Raw genomic sequence first — 18,768 nt, 5'->3', positions numbered from 1 at the left:
ATGTTGGGACAACTTTAAGAGATATATATAGGTAATTTTTTAGTATTTTTTTATCTCTCCAACAAAACCTAAAAATACTCTTATTTTGGGACTAAAAGAGAGTAGCTTACAAGTCATGGGAAAGTAAAAAAAATAAGTCTATCTACTACACAACCATGTGTTTTATACAATTTCAACACATGAATTTTTTACACTATAAGATTAAGATTCAACAGTCTCCATCCTTCTTCTACCTTCAGACAATCACAAAATCACAAATCCACAGATCACAAATCACATATCACAGAAAATAATTTTTTTTCTATGAAAGGACAAATTACAGAGCGATTGGTTTCGTCATGGGTCGCGTCGTGGGGCCACCTGACACCTGACATATTACAGAGCGATTCGCGTTCGCATTCACGTCCTCTCTCTGACGGACGCGACCAGCCACCTAACACGACCACGCGCATCGTCTCTCTCTGGCGGACGTGACCAGCCACCTGACACGACCACACGCATCGTCTCTCTCTGGCGTTCGCGTTTACTGGCCTGCGGATCCGACGGACGCAGATAACCGAGGCAATGATTCGGTGACTAAAAATTCATGTGTTTTTAGTGCTAAAACATACGTGTGTTGTATAGTATTTTTGAAAAAAGAATTGACCTTAATTAATAAAAATATATATTCTCTAGCTGCACACCGGTCGATGGGCATTGATTGAGGGTGAAAAAATCGAACTTGGCAACGCCGCCGCCCGAGCTCAGAGCCCGCACTGCGCCACGCCCCGTTCCGGCGGCCGGCACCACTCTCCCAGCTGCATCGTCACCCATCCCTGCTACGCCTTGGTCTGCCGGTCTGCCCCCGCTGCGACTCTCCTGGCCAGCTGACGCTCCTCTTCGCTGATGGCACCACACTGCCGAGCCGCCGGCGCCGGCGCCGATCCCCTCCCCTGACCACCGCACCGCGCTGTCCCCTACTCGGCTACTCCCCTCCCCTGCTCGCGCGTCTCCCCTCCAATTGAGCTGCCTCCTCCGGGCGCAACCCGCTGCAGTGTCTGATTGGTCGTTGGTCACGGTTGGCAAGAAACCCTACGTCGCGACGTGAGGCGCATTGTGCTGATGCGAACTTCATCATCATGAGAATAAGAGGCCGAAAAGCCCCACCTGGCGCTAGCCCGTGCCCCGACTCCGACGGCACAGCCGTCGCGCAGCCTGCCAGGGAGGGGGTTGGTGGGTCCGGCGACGTCGCGGATGCAGAGGCGATGGTGCGCTGCTCGAGCATGGCGCCGTGCCTCACCTGCGTGCTCTGTGGTGGCTTCCTCCATGACCGCGATGCAATTACCATGCCTGAGTGCCTCCATGCCTGTAAGTTGCGCCTCCATCTCCTACCTCCACCCCAACTAATTGTTTGATCCTGCTTGTTTTACGGTTCTAGTAATAACTAGTATATGTTAGAAATCGTTAGCCTCTGATGGTATAAAGTTCGGCTGCATTTGCTTTGGCCGGGGATGGGAAGGAAAATTAGTGTACATGTGAGCCAAAGAGTCATGGCCTCATGGGTATTACCGAAAATGGCCACATATTTGTAAACCATCCAAAACAAGTCCAAGTTAAGGAATCCCCAAAAGATTGGAATTATTGTCACAACACAATAAACACAAAGACTTCAGGAAATTTGCCACCACAATTTAAACAGGTCTTCATAATCTCATAAAATAGTTGTCTTTCTGATGCGATGATGTACCAAGTCCAACAAAATGTGTTGGAAACCTTACATGTACAACTGATGGTCTTGTCCTTCTTCCTCCATTAACAAATGCAATGTCCTCCCACATCATCTGGAGCTCGATTCACCAAACTTCTCCTTAGGACAGACCTAGATGGACATATATATCTGATCGGAGGAAGTAGGAGGCAGAGGGCATGCCACTATGCCACCTTGTCCAGAAACAGCCTAGTCCACTTCCATGCTTAGCTATGGCTTGTTCCATGGAAACACCTGCCTTTCCCTTTTTTAATAACAGAATATGTCAATTGATCGGTTGCAATTGCAATAATCAAGTTTAGGGTTTATTGTGAAGAGTTACCAATGGGGAATGGTGTAGATAATTTATTGTGTAGGTCAGTAAATATTTATAAATGATTTCATTTCCTTGTATCTGTGTGCCGTAAATATGAAACATAGGTGAAGTATCAATTATACTAGTTGTTTTCTTTTACTAATTATGCATTCTATTTTTCTGGTGAATTTGTTCCTAAACTTTGAGCTTCATGACACAAACTTGTTGGTTTGGAAATTAGAAGCTTAGAATGTTTTTTGTGACCGTGCCAAAGCACATATTTTAGGGCGTACCCAGTGCAGAGAGCTCCCGCTCTGTGCGGGGTCTGGGGAAGGGTGTCAGTGGCAAGCCTTACCCTCGCCTGTGCAATGCGAGGAGACCGCGACTCGAACCCGGGACCTTTCGGTCACAGGCGGTAAGACTCTACCGCTTGCACCAGGCCCGCCCTTCCCAAATGACATATTTTATTAAGAAGAAATCGAAACAAGTTACGAACCCCAGGAAGCCTAGGCTTACTGAAGGAACTGGTGTTTAGAAAGAGCATGATATTAAATAGCACAACTTGCGACAGCAACAAACAAGAGGCATCCTAACTGGCAACAAAGAGAGAGTTAGCAACATAATAGCACGATCAGGGACTGAATATGCTTAAAGCCTGCCATCAACCATGTTCGGCCTCCTCCTTGATTAGCTGTAGCAAATGAACAGGCATGATAGCCGTTCCTTCCAGATCATCTAGGAGTTCACCTGCATAATAATATATACTTTCTTAGCATTTAGTTGTGCAAACTTGTGTAAACTTATGTTGTTTTTAATTTGAAGTACTAGAATTTGTGCCGTCAAGCTTTATGAAGTTCGACGATCTTTATGTTTGAATATCAAAATTCACTATATGAAAGTTATATTATTAGAGTTGTCTCTAAAATTCTTTCAACAAAATATAACCTTGTATAATTGATATAAAGTTCTACAAAGTAGTGGCCAAAGTGTTAAATTATTCCTGATCGGTAAACCCTTATCTACAGTTGTACAAGTGTTTTCAGTCATTTATATTATTTTCTCGAACACCAGTCATTTATATTATTGTATGTCTGGAATAGTTTGTAGGGAATGCATTGAGCATTTCACGCACGTGAATATTAACAGCTGTCCTAAGTGCAACATTGATTTGGGCTTCAATCCACTGAAGAAGCTCAGGTATTGTCTGTTTCCCTCGTTGTTTAGCTGTTACTCTGCAATCCTGCTTAACCAGTGGTTGGGCACAGTTGTTGATGTATTACTCTGGCCTCCTTTCATGTTTGTGTTGAAGTTTCAACTTTTCGTATATAGCAGTGCCACTGTGCCAGGTGAAAAATATTTGGACAAATATTGGAATGTGCTTCTTTACATGGGGAAGCATGATTGACTATCTTGCCTGCATAAGAAATATATCTACCTTACTTTTCTGCTGACTGTGCTAGTGAATGAGCACATTTTTTTCAGGTTGCAGTAGTAGCTAAAGTATCTTGACTTAATCATTATGTTGGTCCTGATATGTCCTTTCTGTGCCTAATCTTCTTTTTGTCAGGCTTTATTATTACATGCTCATTTTGACTGCTTTATGAATCATGGTGTAGTGGAGTCAACGCTAGCTAGTTTATATCATCATTTGTAGCAATTGTCAATACTTTGCGGGTTCTTTTGTCAACTATTTGATTAACACGAACTACAATACTGGAATTCACTATATGCCCATAGTAGTTTCCTTGACATGATCATTCTACTACTACTACGCATTTCTCAAAGCAAAATTTTACGTGTTGCTTTGAATCATTGACAGAACTGATCATAGCCTTCAACACATAATCTCACCCAATGTCGACAGAATATCGTCGGCAGTGCAATCGAAGGGAGGGGAAGGAGTCCCCGAGCAGCAGGCGGCGAAGACGCCGACGGCGGGGGCCGCAAGACCTCCAGCCCATGACACGCGGGTTGACCCAAGAGCAGTTCATCGGAAAGCTGATGTGTAAGTATCTTTACCTTAGGATCGGTAGCTATCCGATTTTTATAGTTACGGTGATCGTTGAGCTAATCTGATGCAGAACGGGGCGCGCGGAGGATCTAAATCCTTCAGGCCAGACTGGCGAGCAGCCGGGGGCTGGTCACAGCGCGGAGACATTGCGGACAGACTCCGTCCCAGAGTCCCCGGGCGCTCGTCGGTTTGCGGGGGATTCGACCACCGCTGCCGATAGAGTTGGAGGTGGAGAGCGGTCGGCGACAACGACGGACGATTCGACGGAGATGCCAGGAGCAACGGCGAGAGCCGCCGAGTCTTCGAAGGCGGAAGCGGGAGCTGCCGACGTCGTGCCTGAATCTGAGGCGCAGAGGCCGACTGCGTTGGAGGACACCACCAGGGAGGTGAAGAGACTACGGTCCACCCTTTGCACGGTTATGAAGCAAATTGAGGTTAGTGTTGCGTCAGTGGTGTCCGTCTTTGGCGTTGGAGACTATGGTCTTTTATAATCTTGTTGCTTTGCAGGGCATAGCGCAGACTGCCGAACAACGGCAGCAGTTGATTAAAAGGATGGAGCCCCTCGCCGAGAAGAACGAGAGACTGAGGAAGGCGATGAAACTGATGGAGACGAACGTCCAGAAGGCCCAGCGCGAAAGGGATCTTGCTGAATCAAACACCAAGGACCTAGAGTACCAAAAGGACATCTTATCCGAGCAGTTGAAGACCGTCTCCGAGCAGCTGGAGCGCACCTCCGAGCAGCTGAAAAGCGTCTCCGAACAGAAGAAAGGTATTGCGGATCGGTGAATTTGTTCTGCATTGCCGAACAGACTTGATGTTGCTGTCGACCGTTATGTTTGTAGAGCAAGATGCGGAGCTCGACCGGTTGCGTCAAGTCATCGGTCAACTCCAAGAGGAGAAGGAAAAAGCATCTGGGCGAGCAGAGAAACTGACCGAGGATCTAGAAGGTGAGTCGAGTCGTTCATGGTTGGGGGTGTTGCTGATATGATTTCTTCGTTTGACGAATTCTTTTGGTGTCTGCAGAATACTGTCGAAAAACCAAGGCGCAGTTCGACGCACTGGAGCTAGAGGCAAAAATCTAGAGGGGAAAATTTGATGCCATGGTGGCCGGAGTTAGGCCGGTGCTCGACTGTATCGATATGGAGGTGGCTCCTCAGCCCGACGACAGGCCGCTCCGTCCGGACGCCATCATTGACAGGTGCAAGGCGGCGTGGGAGAACTTCAAAGGCTTCAACCGAGACGCCGCTGTCTACGTCGTGACGCATGCCCTGGAGGTGGTCTGGTCTCACTACCCTGCAATCAATCTTCAAGCGATAGGAGCCGGATTCGCTAGAGAGATGAGTGCGACGAAGTTGGAGCAGCTGAAAAATGAGGTGGAGGACGCGGCGAAGAAGCTGGCCGGCGATGTCGATCTGTGCGGCGAGGGAGACGGTGACGGCTAAGCTCAATAGCCTGAGTGGGGATGAACCTGTATGGAACAACTGGAAAGGGGAGTTAGATGCACGAGGGCCTAAGCAAACATTTGCGTATTTGTATAAATGTTGTAAGTAGACGTCGTATGCTTGTTTAGGCGGCTTGTTAGCATTTGGGGTGAAAAAGAGACGTGTTGTTAACCCTAACACGTTTATACGTGGCATAAGTAGCTTCCGAGCAGTTAGTTCGTTACCGGTTTGAGAGGGAACCCTTTATGCCTTTAGCAAAACCTATGGCTTCAATCCTATGTACTGCAGGGGCAGCAGGAGCTCTGGAGCTGGAGCTTCATGGCCAGCGCCAGCTGCCAACAGTGGAAACCAACAAGGAGGCGCACAGCGGGAACACACACCAATGTCTCTGAGCAAGGGAGAGCAGTGTATAGAGGAGCTACAAGGAATGGAGGGCTATAGGGTTGAGGCAAGTGAGAAAAAAACATTCCTGCTAGTCTTCGGTCACACTACTAAGTTTCGCCTCACCTTTTCTTTCTCTTTCTTAAATTGCTCTGTGTTCTCATTTGCAAACTTGCTGTTCAGTTTGAGGAATCAAAACGTGAGCACCATGGCCTAATCGATAAGGAAGTTACTACACAAGAAAGGTGGACAAAAAATGGTCTCCTTCATTTTTCCCTACCTCCAAACTTACATGTTGACAATTAGTCATCCTATGCAGGAATGCACTTGCTGATGGGGCAGTAGCTGTCGTTGAGGAGAGGAAGGTAAGGTTTTGCGCTGAATCTACCCTTTCTTTAGCGGCAGAATTTTCTGTGGGTGGAAGTGCTGCACTGCCTCCTGTCGCTTCAGAGATCAAGGCACATAAGTTACATGTTGAGATGACTGATGATTGATGAAGCTGATGTGAGGCTTTGGTACACATTTCTGCAATTTATGGTTCAAAGCAATAACTATCAATTACTAAATATCTAACATGTGCATCAGAGAATACTGCAAAGCAGCTATTGAAGAATAAGCACGGCCCAAAGACTGGAATTCCTTATATGGCCATAGCTGTTTCCATTTTGTTAATTTTTTTTCTGTTTTTTTTTTTTGGTTTCAGGTTCCTTATCATTGTTCAGTGATGACTGCTGAAGAGCAGCGATTGAAGTCTGCAACTGATGTTCTAAATGAACTTAATGTGACTCGATCATCGCCTCTTCTTCATTACTCGAGTAAGAAAAATAAGCGTCCCAGGGGTGTTGATGCAAAAGCTGATGCTAGTTCTAGAAATTCAACTTCTAAACAAACCGAAGAAGAATGTCCTCCAAAGAAGTTACGTGCTTCCAAAGCGCAAGTTGAGGTAAATATGAAATTGTTGTTCGTAATTCACTATATATATTTCAGATTGTGTTTTTGTTTTTGGTATGTTTCATAATTTCATATACTTTAGTTGTTATTTATGGTGGAGTTGCTGGTGTGGTCATTTTTCAGTTGTAGGTGTTTATGTGCATGATAAATTGTGCAATGGCGCATTACTTGATTTCTAGTAGTGTTTCTATTAGATTTTCAATTTTGCACTATTAATTCCATAAATGATGTTTTTAGTTCAGTTGTAGTAATTTCTAACATGTGAATCAGAATACTGCAAGATTAGTAGAGAGGGTTGAGACCTGCATTGGCCAAACCCACGCCTTAGAGCCAGAGACTTCTAGATCAAAGGAGTGAGTTCTCTAAAAGTTTCCTTGAGTAAGCTTTGTTACACGATCACAATTGCAGAAAATTTGATATTGAAAAAGAAGAAAGGGCTATTGCTTTCGAGAGAACAAGAATTATTGAAGAGAGAAGTGCAAGAATATTGGAAATGATTGACGCTTACATAGGTCGAAGCCAAGCCTTAGAGGCAGAGATTGCCATACTAAGAGGGTGAGTTCTCTCAAAGATTCTGCAGCAAAGTCCCCCCACCCCCATAAATCAGCACTGCACCTGTTTTACTCGTCCTCAATTTCGGAGAACTTGAAAATGAAAGAGCAGAAAAGGCTGCTGCTCTTGAGAGGGCAAGAGTTCTCGAAGGGAGGCTGCAGACACAGTCCGAGAGAGCCCACAGAGAGTCTGAATTAGGGGGTGTTTGATTGCCCCTCCTAAATTTTAGTCGCTGTTCCATCAGATGTTTGACACATGGAGTATTAAATATAGACTAATTACGAAACTAATTGCATAGTTTGCGACTAATTTGCGAGACGAATCTTTTAAGCCTAATTAGTCCATGATTTGACAATGTTTTGCTACAGTAAATATGTGCTAATGACGGATTAATTAGACTTAAAAAATTCGTCTCGTGAAGTACTGACGGATTATATAATTTGTTTTTTTATTAGTATCCGAACGCCCCATGCAACATCCTCCCGACACACCACCTAAATTTTAGTAGCTGGATCCAAACACCCCCTTAGTCCATCAGGCAGATGCTGCTTGGAGGCAACTATTCCAAAACTATGAGGCGAAAAGTGAAGAGTATGTTACACTGCAACATAATTTCGACATGGTTAAAGAAGAGAAGATAGGTAAACATCTAATCTATGATTACCTCCAAATTTTTTTGGCAATAATTAAACCTCACGCCACTTTCAATTTTCTAGCACTGGAAACTCAAGTTGATCATCTCATGAGATCCTTAGCTGAAGAAAAGCAACATAATGCAGAAGTCATAGATGAATTAAGGTCAAAGAGTGCTGAAGAAAAGATCAGCTTGAATTTTTTTTGGAAAATGCTATGGAAAAACTTACGGAGGCCCAAGGATCTATCCATGACGCATTGTTTGCAATATCAGCACAGAAGGGAGATGGTCACTTTGCAGCTGCAACCTCCACTGTGGACGCAGCATTGTTTGCAATATTTACACAAGAGATATAGGGATCAGCTTCGGAGCACGTGTGATCGAGATTGGAGTAACCGTTCCTCCAATTGATATGCTCATCACATCAACTGACTGTCAGATTAGAAAGTTACTTGAAGAACTGAACCAAGGAGGTGCAGGTCGAGTACTGCGATCCTGGGGTAGGGAGAGCCTGCAAGTACGTGACAAGGATCGAAGGTTTTTATTTTTTTGAAGGTTAAGGTTGGAAATAGCTGCAGTTAGCAGCAAAGGTTCTGCTTATTGTTTTCTTTTGCCACGCTGTGTATCAAGCTAACGGGTCTGTAATCAGCCACTCTCACAATTCAATCGTTTTCTGGGATCACGATGTGTGTGTGTGTATATATATATTGGCTGAAATGAATTCAGCAAACTGAATTTGTTTCTATGGTGGATCGTCTAGGTGCTGTCGTTAGTGTGACTGGTACTGCACATCCTCCAGTTTAAGCTATGGGCGTTGACCCTAATTGTCTTGAAAAGTGAGGATCTATCTTCTTCCCTTTGTCCCGATGTTGGATTGGAAATCCCTCGATGGTTTTCAACATCATCTGGATATGATTTTTTTGGCCGTCTTCCATTTTGCTCCAAATGACCTTTGCATTTGTCCATGGCATGCAACCCGCAACCAGCCTTAAGTATTTTGCTTTCAGACTTGCCTTGATTTTCCTTTTTCCTGGACAAAAAGTTGTGTTCTCTCTTTGGCAAAATCTAGTCTCAACACAACCTCTTTTGCAGATGCTGGATCTAGCTAATATTTCCTGCAGGTGTACTTTATTTTTCGCTTCACCTTAGTGCATTCGCTGTTCTGTAGGACCTTTACCAAGGACATGGAAGGCATCTGGCAATCCACATTCAACAAACGACGCAGATGGCCAGATGCCTATATAAACTTTGTTGGGCTCATTTGATTTTTGACGTGCTGAGCCAAATTTTGGTATTGCCCCGGTAATTAGGCCGGCGCTTGGATCGCCACCAAAATTTGGCAGAGCCAAGGAAATTTTGGCTGGCCCATTTACAGTTTTTTTTTAGCAATGGCCCATCTACAGCTAAGTGACTAAGTCCCATTTAAATTGACCAATTTCTGTGGGCTAAGCACATTTTGTAGCCCAATTTAGTCATTATGTGTCAGAAGTCTACTTTAGAGGCCTATTTTGAAATGAGTAAAGTTCGATTTGTCCCTTTAATCTGTTGAATTTAGAAAGTACTCTTGAACTTAAATGTTAGATGTCGGTAGATGATTCTCCGCGCGTTGCTGCGGAATTTGTAGCACTTTATAGAGGATTTATTTAAATGAGAAATGGTAAAAACACGGAGCCTGCTGTGCAGTCCAACGGGCCGGGTCTTGTATCAGCAATTCAGAAGCCTGGGCCTCGTCTTCTCTTCAGTCTAGTCTTGATGCAGAATCACTGTGCTGCTGGAAAGCCGCCCACGAACAATCTAAGATTGAATAATGACCAGCATAAAAAAGTTTGCAGTGCCAACTAATGAGAATGTTGTATGAGATAATGTCAGGATGCACATTTTCGTTGGGTAGCTTCTCTAGGAGATTTAAAGCAGCATGTGTCCATCCCACTTTGCATAACCCATTTATGAGAGTATTGTAAGTCACAATGTCAGGTGTCAGTCCTTGATTCAGCATCTCCTTTGAGAGCTCCAGTGCATCGCGTACCTTTCCTGCCGTGCAGAGTTCATTGATCAGCATGTTATACGAGAAATTATTTGGCTTAATTCCCTTTGTCATCATTTCCTCAAGCAACACCATACTCCGATCAACATTCCCCCTTTTGCAGAGGGCTTTAATCAGGCCATTGTAGCTAATAACATCTTGTTAGTTGATCTCCACCAATAGGCCCAACGGTCTATTGGGCCCTCGTCTCTGCTCTCTGATCGGGGGAGCCCAACCCTAATACGGTTGGTGGGCCCCTGTCGCACAGCACATATAAAAGGTAAGGTGGGGATCAGGGCTTGGATGACGAGGTTCAACGGAGCCGCCGTACCCACCGACAGAGTAAACCTAAACCGATCTAAAGCAGTGAATGTTAGTTGATCTCCACCAATAGGCCCACTGCTCCCTGATCGGGGGAGCCCAACCCTAATACGGTTAGTGGGCCCCTATCGCACAGCACATATAAAAGGTAAGGTGGGGATCAGGGCTTGGATGACGAGGTTCAACGGAGCCACCGTACCCACCGACAGAGTAAACCTAAACCGATCTAAAGCAGTGCTGTCAGCGACGGAAAGCTCCACCACACCGCCGCCGCCTCTGCAGGGTCACCGCAGCGCCACTGGACTTCATCTCCACCACGCTGGACGCCTACTACACTGTGGCACCGGCGTCTACTCTGCTGCTACGCCGCAACAGAGAAAGGGCGAGGAGGCTTACCCGGATCTATGATTACACATAGGTAATCTACGATCCTAACATTGGTACCAGAGCCAGGTTACCAGTGTGTAACCCTAACCCTAACCGGGTAAAAGAAAAGAGAAGTAAGACCGAGGTGGTGGACGTCACTGACGACCATAGGTCACCACCGCCACCCCGCGGGGAATAGATCCCGCACCGTCGTCTTCGTCGGCGCGCGGCAAGAAAGGATCAGAGGGTTCAACCGAACCCAAACCGAAAGAAAATTGAATTGGGTTAATCCTAACCCTAACGAAATCCTAACCCTAACCGTAATCCCCTATCGGCAAAGAACCAGACAGAGAAGGGAAAAAGGGAAAGGGCATGGGAGGCGGCTTGCCGGAGCTAGACCGACGGCCGCCGGTAGCTAACCCTAATCGGGTGAAGCACAGAGAAGAGAAAGCTGTCGGTTTTGGAAAGGATCTCGACACATGAACCCTAACCCACGAACCGATTTGGATGAACTCCGATGAACTCCGAAAAGAAAAGAAATCAAAGAAAAGAAAGGAAATCCAAAGAAAGAAGAAGAACAGGGGTCGGAACCTGAACCCTAACCCTAGATCCTGATTCGGATGAACTCCAGAAAGAAAAGAAATCAAAAGAAGAGAAAAACCGAATCGGTTGAATCGAATTAGAAAAGAAACCCTAACCCTAATCCCCACCTCCGGTTCGGAAAAGAGAAGACCAATCCAAATCGAAAAGAAGGGGATGGGAAAGGAGAAAGGGAAGGGGGAACGGACCAACCTCGCCGTGCGTCGGGAAAACCCTTCGCCGGCGCGGGAGAAGAAGGGCCGAGCTGGGGGGTAGCTGCTCGCCGGGTTCGGCCAAGGGGGTGCCGCGGCCAGGCCGCTCGACGGCGCCATGGCCGCCTCGCTCCACCGCCTTTGCTCACTCTCGCTCGTTGCGTCGCTCGGTACCTCGCTGCGGCTGAGAGAGAAAGAAAGAGGAGAGCGGCGACAGAGAGAGCGAAGAGAGAGAGAGCAAAGGAGCAAATGACCTAGGGTTTTCGGGTCGGAGGCCGCGGCTGCGTTTTTGTTCGTGCGAAATCGACGCGCAGCTGTCGATCTCCATCGGACGGCTCAGATCGAGCGGGCCAGCGATTGGCCTAGGCGGGCACGCGTGGCCACGCAGCTTTGGCGCCCCAGGCATAGCTTGTGGCCTGGGAGCCCCAGCGCGCGCGTCAAGGGAGATGGGCCGGGCCGTTTTTCCGGCTGGACTGAATGCACAATAAGAAATGTTTTAGTTTTTTGTTTTCCTTTTTCCAGTAAATGTTTATTTCCTAGAAATTAATTAATGGCTTAAAGAAAATAGAAAAAGTAAATTTTTCCTGTGGGTAAAATTCAAGAAATTGAATTATTTTTCCGTTGCTAAAGAGAAATTATTGATTCTCCAGTTAATTTGTACCAACGTGATATTCAATTGGAGAAAAAGAAAGTTTTTCCACTGCTAAATAAATTATTTATTCTTCAGTTATTTTGAACTAACGTGACATTTAATTGGAGAAAAAGAGATTTGACATGATTATGATGTTATTTTCTGACCAACGTTGTTAATAACAATATCGTAATTTTAATGATTTTATGCATTAATTCTATTTCTGTCCAACGGTGATGTAGAATTAGTGTATAAGAACAGTTGTAAATTTTAATGATTTATGCATTAATTCTATTTCTGCCCAACGGTGATGTAGAATTAGTGTATGAGAACAGTTGTAAAAGTTAATGATTTATGCATTAATTCTATTTCTGTCCAACGGTGATGTAGAATTAGTGTATACGAACAGTTGTATGTTTTGATTTTGACCAACGTTGAAATCAATGCATGCAAATGGTCTTATTTTTATGTTAAGAAAAGGTTTGTCCTGATTTTCATCTTGTCTGAGGTGGACTGGGTAGTCACCTTACCGTGTTCCACTGAGTGTGTGGTACCGGTGAGGGAGACAAATGAGCATGATGCCACTTGGGCAACTAAAGAAAGAGATTTTGAATCCCAAAAGATGTCCTATGACTTTGAGCATAGGAAGTGGGTCACTGCTAACATGAAATATTTGGCTGTGATAAAGAACACGATTGAGCCTGCAATTGTGGGCTCAATCCCAGAGTGTGACACGGTCACCGAATACCTCGATAGAATAAAGAGTCAGTTCACTGGCTCTTCAAAGACATATGCTACCCAGCCGATACAGCAGCTGGTGACAGAGAGTCACTCTGGAAATGGTGGCATAAGAGAGCTCACGATGCGTCGTCGAAATTATGGCACTATTGTTTAGGCCATATTTTGAGGGGGAGAATAGAAAGACTAGTTAAGAATGATATTCTTCTTCCATTAGAGCTCTCAGATTTAAAACAATGCAAAGAATGCATAAAAGGAAAGTATATAAAGAAAAGTAAGAAAGATGGCAAACGAAGCGCAGGAATTTTATAGATTATTCACACAGACATCTGTGGTCAGTTTCCTGTAAAGAGTGTGGATGGTAATGATTCGTTCATAACATTCACAGATGATTACTCCCGTTATGTCTACATTTATCCAATCAAAGAAAGAACAGAAGCATTGATAAATGTAGATATTTAAGGCAAAAGTTAAAATCCAACGCAATTTAAAGATAAAGACAGTCAGGTCTGACCGTGGGGGAGTACTATGGTCGGCATGCCCCATATGGCCAAGTTCCTAGACCTTATGCAGAGTTCTTATAGGAGAATGGCAAAAGTAGCCCAGTATTCTATACCTAGCGAACCTCAGCAGAATGGAGTAGTTGAAAGACGCAATCGTACAATGAATGGATATGGTGCGCAGTATGATAAGTTACTCCACCTTACAGTTGAGCCTGTGAATGGAGGCGTTAAAACCGCCATTCATATTCTCAATAGAGTATCAAGAAAGTCGGTGCCCAAAATACCATATGAGTTGTGGACAGAAAGAGTACCCTCACTAAACCACTTGCGTGTGTGTGGGGGAGCCCTGCTGAGGCTAAAGTATTTAACCCAAACATTGGAAAGTTAGATCCTAAAGCAGTAAGCTGCCATTTGTTTGGCTACCCAGAAAAGTCAAAAGGTTTCCGTTTTCTATTGTCCAGAGAGACATACAAAGTTTGTGGAAACGAGACACACTGTCTTCCTAGAGGATGAATTGATGAGGGGGAGCATGGTAGCTCGAGAAATTGACCTTAAAGTGAAGCGGGCGTAAGCGCCCACTCCAATGATTCATGAGCCATTTTTCTAACTACCTGCTATCGTTGCACCAACAGTGCTAGATACTGTGGTGCCAGCACCTGTTGACAAAAGATGTGCTAAATGTGAAGGCCCCTAGAAGGTCTCAAAGAGTTAGAAAATCAGCTATTCCTGTTGATTATGAAGTGTACAACACTAAGGAATTTCAAATGGAGGATGATCCCACCTCGTTTGAAGAAGCCATGAGTAGTGATCATTCATCAAAGTGGCTTGAGGCCATAGAAGATGAAATGAAATCAATGAATGTCAATAAAGTTTGGGATTTGAATATAATTCCTAAAGGAGCCAAAACAGTAGACTGTAAATGGGTCTACAAAACAAAACTTGACTCTCAAGGGAATATAGAGAGATATAAAACACGACTTGTGGCAAAAGGCTTTATGCAAAGAGAAGGGATTGATTACAATGAGTCCTTTTCTCAGTCTCATGTAAAGTTTTCTTCAGAATCATAATGGCATTAATGGCACGTTATGATTTAGAATTACATCAGATGGATATAAAGACGACATTTCTCAACGAAAACTTGGAGGAAAATGTTTACGTGGCATAACCGAAAGGTCTTGTCATGGAAGGAAAAGAACGAACAGGATGCCGCCTAAAGAAATCCATTTATGGATTAAAACAAGTTTCAAGACAGTGGTACTTGAAGTTTAATCAGACAATAAAGAATTTTGGGTTTTAAAGAGAATGTAGAGGATAATTGTGTCTATGCAAAGTTTAAGAATGGGAAGTTTATCTTCCTTGTCCTGTATGTGGATGATATCTTACTTGCTAGTAGTGATGTCAATCTACTACAAGAGACAAATAAGTTTTTGTCCTCAAAACTTGATATGAAAGATCTTGGTGAAGTCTCGTTCGTTCTAGGGATCGAGATTCTTCGAGATAGAAGAAAATGGGTATTAGGACTGTCACAAAAGGCATACATAGAAAGAATCTTAAAGAAATTCAGTATGCATAAATGTAGTCCCTCACCTGCTCCTATAGTCAAGGGCGACAGATATGGGGATTTTCAATGCCCTAGGAACCAATACGAGCTCAATCAAATGAAAGTGGTTCCATATGCTTCAGCCGTCGGAAGCTTACAATATGTTCAAGTATGTACGCGTCCTAACTTGGCATTTGTTACCGGGTTACTTGACAGATTCCAGAGCAATTCTAGAACAGAACAATGAAATTAGTAAAGAAAGTCTTACATTATTTGCAAGGAACGAAATGCCTCATGATGACGTATAGAAGATCTGATTCACTCCATATAGTGGGATATTCAGATTCTGATTATGCGGGAGATGATAGAAAATCCACATCAGGATATGTATTCACTCTCGCAAAGGGGAGCTATTTCATGGAAAAGCTCAAAACAAACCGTCACTACATTGTCCACAATGTATGATAGTTTGTAGCGTGTTGTGAGACAACGGGGCAGGTGGACTGACTAAAGAAGTTCATACCCGGTTTGAAGGTGGTTGACGACATCTATAGACCACTTAAGTTATACTGCGATTATAATCCGGCAGTACAGTATGCTCACAACATAAGTCAAGTGGTGCTGCCAAACACATTGACATAGAGTATTATGTTGTGAAAGATAAAGTCCGGGATCAAGTCATAAGTCTTGAGCATATAAGTACAGAAAAGATGCTCGCGGATCCGTTTACAAAAGGCTTACCACCCAACGTGTTTAAAGAACATGGTGTTCAGAGAACATGCAGCTAGCATGGGTTTAAGGGAAAGCCTAAAATTTCTGGATAAAAGAAGGCCCAAAGATAAGTATCTATTTTAAAACAAAGTAGTGTATTGTAGTTGTTAAATCTATCGGCAATGGACCGTGACGATGAGACATGCTCTATGCGCTAATCTATAATGGAATGAACAAAAGTAAATGAAATTGAAAGATGGTAGTGAGATCAAGGGGGAGAATGTTAGTTGATCTCCACCAATAGGCCCAACGATCTATTGGGCCCTTGTCTCTGCTCCCTGATCGGGGGAGCCCAACCCTAATACGGTTGGTGGGCCCCTGTCGCACAACACATATAAAAGGTAAGGTGGGGATCAGGGCTTGGATGACGAGGTTCAACGGAGCCGCCGTACCCACCGACAGAGTAAACCTAAACCGATCTAAAGCAGTGCTGCCAGCGACTGGAAGCTCCACCACACCGCCGCCGCCTCTGCAGGGTCACCGCAGCGCCACTGGACTTCATCTCCACCGCGCTGGACGCCTACTACACTGCGGCACCGGCGTCTACTCTGCTGCTACGCCGCAACAGAGAAAGGGCGAGGAGGCTTACCCGGATCTACGGTTACACAGAGGTAATCTACGATCCTAACACATCTAGCTCGCAACCATGAAGTACCATTTCATTTGCAAGCCTTAGGCCCTCCTTCCACCTTCCGTTGCGAAGAAGTGCATGAATGCGAGTGTTATAGGTTATTCCATTGGCGACAACACCCCCTTCAAGTAAGTTTCCAAAAATATGTTCTACCTCATCCATCTGGTCATTGTTGCATACAACAACAACAACAACAAAGCATTTAAGTCCCAAGCAAGTTGAAGTAGGCTAGAGTTGAAACCAGCAGAAGCAATCAAGGTTCCCATTGTATAGATGGTAAATTATTGTATTGTACGTGCAAATATCAGGCTTGAACCCCTGACTCTTCATCTCTTGGACAAGCCTCATCGCTTCATCAAGCTTGCTATCCTTGCCTAAGGCATATACGATTCCATTGTATCCTTGGGAGTTCACACTAAAGCCCTTCGCTGACATCTGATCCAGCACTGCTCTTGCGTCATCCCACATGCCATTCCTGCAAAATGAATGCAGCAAGGTAGAGAAGGTCACGATGTTTGGTGCACAACCCTTCTCCTCCATCTCACCAAGCATCCGCACTGCTGAACCAAACCTCCCAAGCTTGCAAAGGCCATGCATCAATATATTGTATGTGTGCACATCCGGCGGGCATCCTTTTGAACCCATCATCTCATACAACTCTGTCGCCTTGGCCAGCTTCCCCTCCGCCAGACATCCACGGATCACCGTGTTAAGCATCACCACGTTCACATCCGGCACCCTCCCCAGCATCGCGCATGCCTAGGAGGAGCAGGGATGTGGCCGGGGAGAGCGGCAGCGCGAGGAGGCGGGCCAGGCGGCGCGGGGTGAGCGGGTGCGAGGAGAGCGTGGCGCGGAGGCGGGACAGGTCGAACGGCGCGAGCAGCTCCGGCCATGACGTCGCGGCGGCGGGGGCGGGGGCGGGGCCGGCGGCGCCGGCGAGTCCATGTCAGCGTGTGGCGTGCAGCGAGTGTCCCGCCGCCGCCACCGACGGCGCTAAAGATTGCCGCTGTCGTGCTAGCCGTCGCGCTTCAGGCCGCCGCCCCGGAGACAACATTTGCCAAGCTCGGCAGCACCATCGGGGAGGAGCAGCCGCGTTCAGGCGAGTGGATGCACAGCACCCGACCAGGCTAACGGCTTGGGCCGTTCTTTTGGTATGGGCCGGCATGGGCCGAAGTTCCTTCTTTTTGTATACGTATCGGATTGTGCTGAATTGGGGCCCACAGAACCTTAAAACCCTCATCGGCACATAATCCAACGGCTGGGACTACACCCAGCTCCTTTATAAACAGACCACCTCTCCCGTCGATCATCACCTGGCGGCTAGGTAGGGTTTCTGCTTTCCGTACTCGCCGCCGCTGCTGTTTCAGCGTCCTTTTTGTTTGTCTACTAGATCGCATTTGGTCAGTATCGTGGTTTGTTTTGTTTGTTTCTTTAGACTTATATTTTGCTCTCTTTTGTGTAGATAGGAATTTCTCTGTTTTTTCTTGCCCTTGTGGTATAGGATTTTTTTTTCTGTTTTTTTTTTTCTCTTTGTTTCTTCCCTGCGAGATATATTTTTTCTGATATTTCTTCCCGTTGCGATCTTGGTGGACAGTGATGAAAAGCTCAATCAAAACACACCTTCTTTCGGGGCTGATTGGCTCGTTACGAGCCATGCTGCCAACTCTGCAATTCTGATGTCCCCAATTCCAGGCCGCAGATCTTTCGCGCGTCTTTTCGTAAGAGTTTTTGTGCTTGTTCATGCTTTTATTTATTTGTTTTCATTCATGTTGCCGTATTATACATTTATATGCTGCATCGTATAACTGGATCTGAATATTTGATGATGGCCGGTGATGAAACTCAGCAATCAAAAACACCATCTTTCGGGGCTGATTGGCTCTTTGAGCCATGCTGTCACACTGCAATTAATTCTGAGGCCAAACAGAGTAACTACTTTTGAGTCTGATACCGCATTGGTGATAAATTTTTGCAGTGAAACTATATTAAAGTTGTTAATATTGATAATGTAACATCAAGCAGATCAGACTGGAACGGGGGCATTTGCTGAACAATCCTATAAAAACTGAAGGCATTCTTGTTCGTCAGTCATGTACAGTGTTTCGGGGAGAAACTGAAGCTATTCCTGCCAGTCATGCATATGCACAACGGTCTGAGGCGATTCTTGTGGTTGAAACCACCAATCTTAGGCTTGTTTAGGTGGCGAAATTTTTTTGGGAAATGGTACTGTAGCATTTTCGTTGTTATTGGGCAATTAGTGTCAAATCATAGTCTAATTAAGATTAAAAGATTTGGTCTCATGAATTTCATCTAAACTGTGTAATTAGTTTTATTTTTTATTTATATTTAATGTTTCATGCATGCGTCTAAAGATTCAATGTGACGGAAAATCTTGAAAATTTTTGGGAACTAAACACTACCTTAAGACGAACGAAACATC

At 45.0% G+C, this 18,768-nt stretch overlaps 2 protein-coding genes and 2 non-coding genes across 5 annotated transcripts; 3 read left to right on the top strand and 1 right to left on the bottom strand.

The window, feature by feature from the left end:
• The first annotated feature begins 718 nt into the window (after positions 1-718).
• On the top strand, positions 719-5,865 carry LOC136545325 (uncharacterized). Of its 2 annotated transcripts, none has more exons than XM_066537351.1 (7): positions 719-1,347; positions 3,143-3,239; positions 3,907-4,047; positions 4,124-4,487; positions 4,561-4,822; positions 4,896-5,000; positions 5,077-5,865. In XM_066537351.1, the coding sequence occupies exons 1-7, from the start codon at positions 1,119-1,121 to the stop codon at positions 5,133-5,135; spliced, it is 1,257 nt and encodes a 418-aa protein (XP_066393448.1). In that variant the 5' UTR covers positions 719-1,118; the 3' UTR covers positions 5,136-5,865. The 2 variants fall into 2 exon arrangements, with proteins under 2 accessions (XP_066393448.1, XP_066393447.1); XM_066537350.1 differs by having other exon boundaries at positions 3,862-4,047.
• A 3,886-nt stretch (positions 5,866-9,751) lies between these two features.
• LOC136543403 (pentatricopeptide repeat-containing protein At5g64320, mitochondrial-like) lies at positions 9,752-17,078 on the bottom strand. The gene is made up of 3 exons (XM_066535863.1): positions 16,601-17,078; positions 16,318-16,507; positions 9,752-10,184 (listed from the first exon to the last, which is right to left on the bottom strand). The coding sequence occupies exons 1-3, from the start codon at positions 17,076-17,078 to the stop codon at positions 9,752-9,754; spliced, it is 1,101 nt and encodes a 366-aa protein (XP_066391960.1).
• An 838-nt stretch (positions 17,079-17,916) lies between these two features.
• On the top strand, positions 17,917-18,010 carry LOC136547798 (small nucleolar RNA SNORD96 family). The gene has a single exon (XR_010781751.1). It is a non-coding gene; the product is annotated as a small nucleolar RNA SNORD96 family (small nucleolar RNA).
• Positions 18,011-18,154: 144 nt separating this feature from the next.
• LOC136547792 (small nucleolar RNA SNORD96 family) lies at positions 18,155-18,250 on the top strand. Its single transcript, XR_010781745.1, has one exon. It is a non-coding gene; the product is annotated as a small nucleolar RNA SNORD96 family (small nucleolar RNA).
• Positions 18,251-18,768: the final 518 nt, after the last annotated feature.

This window comes from Miscanthus floridulus, chromosome 3 (assembly GCF_019320115.1).
Source record: "Miscanthus floridulus cultivar M001 chromosome 3, ASM1932011v1, whole genome shotgun sequence".
Lineage (NCBI taxonomy): Eukaryota > Viridiplantae > Streptophyta > Magnoliopsida > Poales > Poaceae > Miscanthus > Miscanthus floridulus.
This window is presented reverse-complemented; position numbering and strand designations above follow the sequence as displayed.

Coding starts and splice junctions, on each gene's coding strand:
- LOC136545325 (XM_066537350.1), top strand. CDS start 1,119: ATGAGAATAAGAGGCCGAAAAGCCCCACCTGGCGCTAGCCCGTGCCCC. Junction 1,348..3,142: donor GCCTGAGTGCCTCCATGCCT/GTAAGTTGCGCC, acceptor TGTCTGGAATAG/TTTGTAGGGAATGCATTGAG. Junction 4,823..4,895: donor CGTCTCCGAACAGAAGAAAG/GTATTGCGGATC, acceptor TTATGTTTGTAG/AGCAAGATGCGGAGCTCGAC.
- LOC136543403 (XM_066535863.1), bottom strand. CDS start 17,078: ATGCTGGGGAGGGTGCCGGATGTGAACGTGGTGATGCTTAACACGGTG. Junction 16,508..16,600: donor CAATACAATAATTTACCATC/TATACAATGGGA, acceptor TTGTTGTTGTTG/TATGCAACAATGACCAGATG. Junction 10,185..16,317: donor GAGCTAGATGTGTTAGGATC/GTAGATTACCTC, acceptor AGATGTTATTAG/CTACAATGGCCTGATTAAAG.